Source organism: Lemur catta, chromosome 14 (assembly GCF_020740605.2).
Source record: "Lemur catta isolate mLemCat1 chromosome 14, mLemCat1.pri, whole genome shotgun sequence".
Taxonomy (NCBI): Eukaryota; Metazoa; Chordata; class Mammalia; order Primates; family Lemuridae; genus Lemur; species Lemur catta.
Genome location: NC_059141.1, coordinates 7,284,070 through 7,293,049, shown reverse-complemented (window position 1 = coordinate 7,293,049; position 8,980 = coordinate 7,284,070). Strand labels below are relative to the sequence as shown.

The following is an 8,980-nucleotide window of genomic DNA, read 5'->3' as shown; positions in this document are numbered from 1 at the left end:
GAGTGAAAGTAATTTCATTGGATGTATGTTTCGTGAGTCAAGGAAGTGCCTGAGTGTAGAATAACTGTCTTCTAAAGACGTGGGGGTGTTGTTTGTCTTGTTTTGGTTTTTTATTTTTATTTATTTATTTTTCTTGAGACAGAGTCTCCCTGTGTTGCCTGGGCTAGAGTGCCGTGGCGTCAGCCTAGCTCACAGCAACCTCAAACTCCTGGGCTCAAGGGATCCTCCTGCCTCAGCCTCCCAAGTAGCTGGGACTACAGGCATGCACCACCATGCCCGGCTAATTTTTTTCTATATATATTTTTTAGTTGGCCAGATAATTTCTTTCTATTTTTAGTAGAGACGGGTCTCGCTCTTGCTCAGGTTGGTCTGGAACTCCTGACCTCGAGCGATCCACCTGTCTCGGCCTCCCAGAGGGCTAGGATTACAGGCGTGAGCCACCGCGCCCGGCCGGTTTTTTATATTTTTGCTTAAAGATTAAGTTCTTAGGTACGTGGAAACTAGGCTTGCCCATAGCGGCCATTCCTTGATGGCTTCAGGTAATTAAGGCTTTCCCTTATGAGAGAGTGTGGTGACAGAGAACAACAGAACCCAACTGGCACTCGTTGCGGTGGGGTTTTTCCCGTTGCAAATGGCAGGTGCCACCCGAGACGCTGTCCCGGGCCTCTTCCCAGCCTGACTGCTTGTCTCGCCCGCAGAGCCGGCGCTGCGCCTGGCGGGCGGGCGGAGCCGCTGCGAGGGCCGGGTGGAGGTGTGGCACGGCGGCGTGTGGGGCACGGTGTGCGACGACCGCTGGAACATCAAGAACGCCGGCGTCGTGTGTCGCCTCCTGGGCTGCGGCCACGCGCTGGGCGCCCCGGGCCACGGCCGCTTCGGCCCGGGCGCGGGGCCCATCCTGCTGGACGACGTGCGCTGCGCGGGCTCCGAGGACGCGCTGGGGCGCTGCGCCCACTCGGGCTGGGGCCGCCACGACTGCCGGCACCGCGAGGACGCGGGCGTGGTCTGCGCAGGTGCGTCCCGCCGCCGCCTCTGCTCGCCTCCCCGGGCCATGGGATGCTGGGCGCGGCCAAGGCCCCCGAGCCTAGTACCCGGTGCATGTTTGCTGCATACACGTGGTGGCAAATGTTTTCATCAGCCAGGCTTGGGAGTTTATTCATCAGTTGTGTCTAATTCCAAATCAGCACCGTGTTTGTTCTGAAATAGAGCTAAAAGATTACGAGGTCTGTGTAACCAAATGATTAAGGACATAGAACTTCCTGCTGGCAGTCAGACTGCAACTTGTCTAGTCCCTTTTCAGTCTCTGAGGAGGGCTGCTAGGGCACAGTCCTGGGTGGACACTCTTCTTCACTTGGGCCTAAGACACCCCACAATGTCTCAGGTTCCCCCTTGTGTCCCCTTCATCAGAGATTTGCCCTCCCGGTACCTTTCCTGGAATGCATTTGATTATCACCCCACATCTGTCTCGGTGTTGTGACTTCCACAGGTTGACTACCTTTGGTATGGAGTCGTACTTCCTTATATTTGCCCTAAATTTACCCTAAATCTCAAGGAGTTACGGAATTCTAAGATTTAGTGAACAGTATGAGTTCACCTTGTCTGTGCCATTCTTAGTTTTTCATAAGAAAGGAAAGAAAAGAAAAGAAAAGGAATTGTCGCTGCTGCTTTTACCCTTACATAGGTGTTGATTTGTTTTGCATAGGCGTGGGGTCCAAATGGAAAAGCTGTCAGAGTCCCCTGAAGACAGGCATTAATCGTGCAGAGAGCCAAGTAGTGTGGGCCTTGCTGGGGTCGTGACCTTGGGGTACTGTCCTGCCTCACTTCTGAGCTGGAAAAACCTTTGGAATCTGCTAACTGCATCTTTCCCAGCTTGAGGTTCCCGGTATGCCATGTGCCTAGGAAGGGACACCAGGCAGAGTTTGTACAATGTGCAGCGTTTATAACCTTCAAAGCCCTGTGTTTACCATTCTCTTGCTCCAGTGAATCTTGGTGTTGATAGTACCCGTATTCTGAACACTACTCCACACATGCCAGACTCCAGCTGCATCGGGAGGCCCTGGGCCCTCCTTCCCTTTCACGCACTGGAGTATTCTCATGCCGTTGTGCTCCAGCTTTAATAGTGAAATCAAGTGAGCCCACCCATTCACCGACACTTTGTGTCTACTCTTAGCTACATCATCCTCTTCCAGTGTTTCAGCACGGTTGACCTTTGTTTTTCATCCTTCTCTCCTCACCAGGTCCCGCTGACTCTCCTGTACCCAAGGACAATGGTAAACTCTTCCCCCCTCTGGGGTCTGAGGCTTAGGCTGCTGAAAGTTGGGGGTGAGGGGGTTAGAGAGCAGCCAAGTGGGGAAGAAAGGACTGGCAGTGGGGGGGACCAGCTTCTGCATTTCTGCTGAGACCTCTTGCTTTGCATCCACTTGCTGGGCTTTAGGGGGTTGAGGAAGAAGCCCCTGTGCACCCAGGCTCCCTCCCCCTTTGCTTCCTATCTCTTGTCTCTTTCTCCACTTTACCTCCATACAAAGGCCCAGATAGACAGTGCTCAGGTGCAGGGGTTCTCAACATGGGAAATGAACATGGGATGTGTGCTGTCCCCCATGGATGTAGTGTGACTTCAAAGCCTTTTTAGAAAAGAGTAGATATAAGTGAAAGTCAAGTCGAGGGTGAGGGCTGAGGAGAGCTGAGCCAACCCCAGCCCAGGGCACTATCCATGGTACCTTTTGTAAAGTAAATGTACACCTGCAAGCCTGCTGTACACGTTCAGGGCACCAGGTCCTCTTTGTGAGGCCCTCTCCATCTTCTCCCTCCTGCAGCCCAGCTCTCCTGCTTGCCTCACCTCTTCCAAGCCGTTATTGACCGAGGCTACCTCTGGAGGCTGGGCTACTCCTCCTGGGACATCCACTTAAATGATGAGCTGTGTCGCCCCCAGGTCACGGGGCACTACCTGATCTTCAACATTCCGTATGGACACTGTGGCACCGTCCAACAGGTAAGAAACTGCCAAGGTGGTGGTAGCCTTCTGTGGAGGCCAAGGAAAGAGGTCTGGGAAATTCAACCACCAATGAGAAACCTGGGTAGGAACAAAGGAAAGACACGAGCTGTGACTTCATTTCTGAGTTTGGTGAGATCTAGAGAAGCTCACTAATTTTACTGAAACTTTCCTTCCTTTTGGGAATTTGGGATACACAATAGCAAGTGTTGAGTGCTGATGAGCTGATAGATATGCGAATGGATGGATGGGTGGATGGATAGATTGATAATATTCTCTTAGCTCCAAAAGCAAAGCATTTTTCACAACATGCTTCTTGATTGAGCACTAGTGTACACCTACCATGTGCAAGGTATGGTGGAGGACATGGGGGGAGGACAGATTGTCTGTCTGTCCATCTGACTATGTTTCTAACCAGGTAGGTACATTCCACAGTCTGTAAGGCAAACCTCTAGGACATTTATGATTAATGAAATGTATATGTTTGTTTAATTTTCTTTAACCATCTGTGTATTTCACAAAACAGTGGTGTTGAAGTCAAGGAAACAAGTATACCAGTGATATAGTGAGTGTATAACCACAGAATCTTTTTTCTCAGTATATTTAACAATGTAACTTGTTCCAAAGCAAGATCCCCCTACCACTCCTCTATTCTTTCACATCCCTATTTAGACACATACCTGAAGCTCAGGGAACCCTTGACATTGTTGGAGGTTGAATTCATTCACTTTTGTCCATTTGGGTGAGCAAACCATAGTCATTCCTATCCTTTTTGCTCTGAAAACTCTACTTTTTACCTCAGAGATTTCTTTCCCAGGAGCCATGCTGGAAGGCCCCTTGTATCTGGGAGGTGGGCACCCCTGGGAAACTTCTGAGCCATCAGGGAAGACCCTGCAAATGTCTTCTCTGGCCGTGGCTGGCCTGGCTCCCCCAGATAAGCCCCATGTGCTGACCACGGTGCTGGGGACACAGCAGGGTCAGAAACCACATGGGGTGACAGCCAGCCGCAGGCCACTTAGGAGGAAAACACTGCCACCAAAGGTCCCGTGTCTGATATCAGAGTCAGTGAATGAGCAGCCATCCAGGTACAGGAGAGGGCAGGGTCCCTGCGCCATGGCTCTTACATTCAAGAAAAGAGAGACAGGCACTCAGGCTCTGAACAAGCACAGATGAGAGTCGTTTTCGTAGCAAAAAGGGTTAGGAAGACAATAAAACAAGGAAGGAGGTAGGAGAGTGATTTGGGTGGAAGGGAAGCCACGTTGAATAGGGCGGCAGCTGAGAGCAGCCTGCCTGGTGGGTGGAGCAGCTGGGTAAAGGGCCGCAGGGGATCAGCTAGTGTGTGGGGTGCCGAGGAAACACTGGAGATGGGAAGCTTAAGGCAGGTTGGAAGAGGGTGGGACCATGTGGCCAAAAAGTTCGGCTTTTATTCTAAGCTATACAGCTATACATTTCCCTGAAGGGGAAGGGGAGCTAGAGATTGGCTCTTAGGGGCAAAAAAATAAGATCTTTCTTTATGGATCAAGCACAGATATACATACGGTACATAAACAGTGCATTTGTTGTATTAAAATTCCATAGCGGGAGCTGGAGAGAGGGCAGGATGAATAGGAAAGATGATGTGTACAAAGGCCCCTTAGGAGGACCAGAGTGAACAAAAGGTTGAGAAACACTGGTCTAAGTTGACAGGCGTCTTTGGAAGATTCCAAGGCAGAATGTCCCAGGATCGGAGCCCCACGAGCTGAGGCTTCCTTGAGCAAACAGGGGCAGTCTGAGCCTCTGGGCATCTACACAGGGTGTGGGAAGGAGGTGGCAAGAGGCGGTGGCCCCTGTCTGTGGGCCCTGGCATCCCCTTAACCCCTGCAGGTCTCATAGGATCTAAAGGCTGGGGTCCACAGGGCCAGCCCACAGCTCACATGGAGCCACAACTGGTTTGGAGTCAAGGGAAGGGAAGAGACCAAAGAGCGAACAAGAGCCCTGGTGGGGGGTGGCCTTCGGGAGCCTGAGGGCTTGGTACATGTGGAGGAATTCAGCAGAAAGGGAGCTCCAAGGAGGGAAGGGGACATCCAGGCTCACCCACTGGGGGCTACCTGTGCACCCCACACATCAGGTCACCCCTGGTGTTAAGTACCAAAGGGGCCTGGGAACTCATGTCCTCCAGCATGTCAGAAAGCAGGCAATAGGCAGGCATGGGAAGGAAAGGTCTCTGCTCATGAAGGCAGGTGCTTGCCTGGGAGCTGGGAGCACTGCCCACCAGCTCTCTTTTTGTTCTCACAGGAGCACTTGGGCTCCCTCAGCTACTCCAACTCCATCAGAGGCCGAATTCGGGGCCACCCTGGCCGAGTCATCGTGCGGCACAAGGTGCCTGAGCTGAAGTTCACCTGTAGGGTGGGCGGCCCAGCTGCAGTTGAAATCGTTCATGGAGCTAATGTCCCGATGGAGAATGTCAGCTACGAAGTGTCCATATCGTTCCTCCAATCGCCAGGGCCCCAGTACATGGAAGGCATGGCACCATATTATGCTAACCAGGGGAAAGAGGTCTTCCTCCAAGCCACCCTCCATAGCCTCAACCCCAACCTGAAACTCTTTGTGGATACCTGTGTGGCTTCTCCTGATCCCAGTGATTTTACAACCATCAAGCATGATTTGATCCAGCAGGGGTAAGGAAAATGGAAGCTCTCTCGTGTTGACTGCTATATTCATATGGCATTCCTTCAGGTGGCCTGTGGCTTCTCAACCAGTATTCCTAAATCAGAACTTTATGCAAGAGTCCTCACCATGCCCCAGAGGCAGAGTGGGTGCTATCACCAACCCTCTGATCCCAGGTGGGGACAAATAGTTGTAGGTGGCCTGCACAACCTCCTTTGAATCCCCAGGGTCCTAGGCAGGACCCTTGCTGCCCTGGATTCTACTGCCTCACCATCTCCTTTCATGCCCATACCTCCCTCCCTTCTAGTTTTATGACTTTATTAGATTCCCCATGCATGGTGCAGGCCCTTGGGGCATTTGGCCTACACTGATGGACTGGTGAGTTATCCCAAGCTAAGCTCTTAGTTATACTTGTGAGATTTATTCTGGCTCCTTTGGCTAACCAACCCATTTGCCAAGTTAGAACTTTGACATGTTGTTTGCCTTTATAGCTCCCTTGTCCCCTAATGGGCAAAATACTTATGGATGGGCAATTGGCAACCAGTTCAAAAACAACAAAAACCCATCATTTAGTGGCAGCTTTAGGGTGGTGAGAGCCACAGCAGCCTAAGCCTGTAAGTGGCACTGTGGAAGGGGCAGGATACAGCCTCTCCCACAGGTGTTGTGAGCCATGGTGTGAGTCATGGAGTGAGAAAGCATTTCCCTTACAATCATCCTTACAAATATATCAAGGCAAGTGGCTCAGTTTGGTGCCAGAATTTAACAACTGACATTTTTTTCTTCTGCTTGCTTTAGGTTTAATTTTCTCTTCTCTGTCTAGTTTTCAAAGCTAAGATTATTGATTTTAGATCGTTCTTCTTTTCCAATATATGGATTTTAATGCTATAAATCTCCCTCTAAGCACTGCTATAGCTGCATCCCACAAATGTGATAGTTGTATATTCATTTTCACTTAGTTTAAAATATTTTTAAATTTCTCTTGACACTTTTTTGATTCACAAGTTACTCAGATGTATGTTTTTTAATTTCCAAACATTTGGGAATTTTCTAGCAATCATTGTCATTGATTTCTAGTTTAATTCCATTGCTACCTCAGGATGTATTTTGTGTGATTTCTGTTCTTGTAAATTTGTTAAAGTGTCTTTTATGGCTCAGAATGTATATTTAAAGTGGGTTTCTTGTAGGCAACATATAGTTAGGACTTGTTTTTTTAATTGATACTCACTTTAAATACAAATGGTCTAAATATACCAATTTAAAGACAGAATAGATTAAAAAACAAAAGTAGATAAATAAAAAACAAGACCCAACTATATTTGCCTACAAGAAACCTTTAAATATAAAGACACAGATAAATTAAAAGAGATTGAGAAAGATACTGTGCGACAGTAACTATATTAATTTCAGACAAAACAAACTTCAGAAATAAAAAATAATAAAGTGATTATTGATATAGTTGGATTTAACTCTACCACCTTAGTAACTGTTTTCTATTCATTGCATTTGTTCTTTGTTTCTCCCCACACTCCTTTTGCCACTTTCTCTGGTTTTAATCAAACATATTCTATGATTCCATTTTATCTCCCCTCAATCCATCATTTGTACTTATTTCCATAACTTTTTTGGTGATTTCCCTAGAGTTTACAATATACATTTTTAAATAATCTAAGTTCACCTTCAAATAATGTAACCACCACTTCTAATTCCCCCTTTGGACAAAATAGAATAGGCCTTCCGAAGGCAAGAGTTCTAGCTAGAACTTAATTACCTTGCTTTGTATTTATTGTGTCTATTTTACAGTTTCCTTCTATTTCTGGCCAGGAATAGTGGTTTTTCACCCATAGTAGTGTTTAAAATTTCTTTATAAAAAAAAAACAAAAATGAGTGGGTAGTAGGAAGAGCTCCATTTGGAATTCAGAGGTCTGTGTCCACACCTAATTATCTAGGTCAGAATGAATTCACACAATGATTTAAGTTAATTTTTTTGGTCTGGGGTTTTCCTCCCCATCAGGTGCATCAAAGAAAGTTCCTATGCCAATCTCTACTCCCACCAGAAGAACGTGGTTCAGTTCAAGTTCAACGCCTTCAGCTTTCTTGACAGCTACAATGTGGTCTATCTGCAGTGTAAGCTCACCGTGTGCAAGGTGGGAGACTACTCCTCTCGCTGCTCCCAGGGCTGTGCAGGGCGGAGTAGGAGAGATGCAGGCACCGTGGAGGCCAAGGAACAGCAGACAGAGCATTTCCAACTGGTGGGGCCACTGGAGATCCACAAAGTAACTGCTCAGAGCAAGACTCTTGTGTGATTTATCCAATTTTCACATGAATCTGTTAGAAATTAGAAAGCAAAGACTAATTTCTCTTTAGTAATGTTTGACAAATCAGAAGTTATCTACGTAGAGACAAGTAAAAGAAACAGCTGGAGGAGACTGCTTCTCTCAGGTTTGTTACTAAATAAATCTCTGATTACTAAACTTCTAAGGCAGTAACTGTCTCTGATGTCTAGCTGCATTTTCTAATTCTTCACTATTAAAAACTTGATCATTGTCTTAAAGTGTACAAAATGTTACAAAGAGAAGAGTTATCTCTCTATATGCCATTGCCAATTTAAAGATCTTTTCTTAATTTGACTTCTTAATGTTCAGATGCTGGTAGGTGAATCTCTGTTTCTGTCTTTCTGGTGGTATAAGAATTTATTTTCAGATTTTGCGAAGAGTCTTATGAAACATAAACTGTCAGGATGCCACTGCTCTTTTTCTTTTTTTAACTATTATAATTGGTTGGTTGAATCAAACATGTCATTTACTCATCAGAACAAGCTTTATTTGCTTTGTTTCACTGGGAATAAATTGAACCCAGGCTTTGTTGGGTTTGAGTTGTAGCTTACAAACAAGAAAGGCTGAAATACAATTGCAAGAACCACACATCCGCTCTTTGAGCTACGAGGTGCTCATGTGGTCATGTTCTCGGTCTGTTTTCCAGATCCTCAAAGCATTCAGGGAAACCCCAAAAGTACACACAAAATCTGAAAAGCAAACAAGGACATTCCAACATCTTCCAGGAAAATGGGAGAGCACCTATTTTAATCTCTTTTTACCTTAACAGAAAGAGACTTCTGCTAGGCTCACTACCCTCAAAGTTGCCTTTAAAGAAATAGACTTGAAATAGTCATATTTTTATTTTTGCGTGTTAATAAATATTCAGTAGCAATATTTAAAAGAAGAGTCCCCATCTCCAAGAAACTGTTCTGCTCTTTGTCAATAAATAGCATGTACAAGATGGTACTGCGGTATTATCAAGTACCCCAGGGAGGAGAGCAGAGTTTGGTGGGGTCCGGGAACTAACCCTGAT

The 8,980-nt window shown here is 46.8% G+C and overlaps 1 protein-coding gene across 1 annotated transcript; it reads left to right on the top strand.

The window, feature by feature from the left end:
- The first annotated feature begins 529 nt into the window (after positions 1-529).
- On the top strand, positions 530-8,059 carry LOC123649711 (deleted in malignant brain tumors 1 protein-like). Its single transcript, XM_045567892.1, has 6 exons — positions 530-539; positions 699-1,010; positions 2,235-2,267; positions 2,811-2,986; positions 5,261-5,643; positions 7,644-8,059. The coding sequence occupies exons 1-6, from the start codon at positions 530-532 to the stop codon at positions 7,933-7,935; spliced, it is 1,206 nt and encodes a 401-aa protein (XP_045423848.1). The 3' UTR covers positions 7,936-8,059.
- The last annotated feature ends 921 nt before the right edge of the window (positions 8,060-8,980 follow it).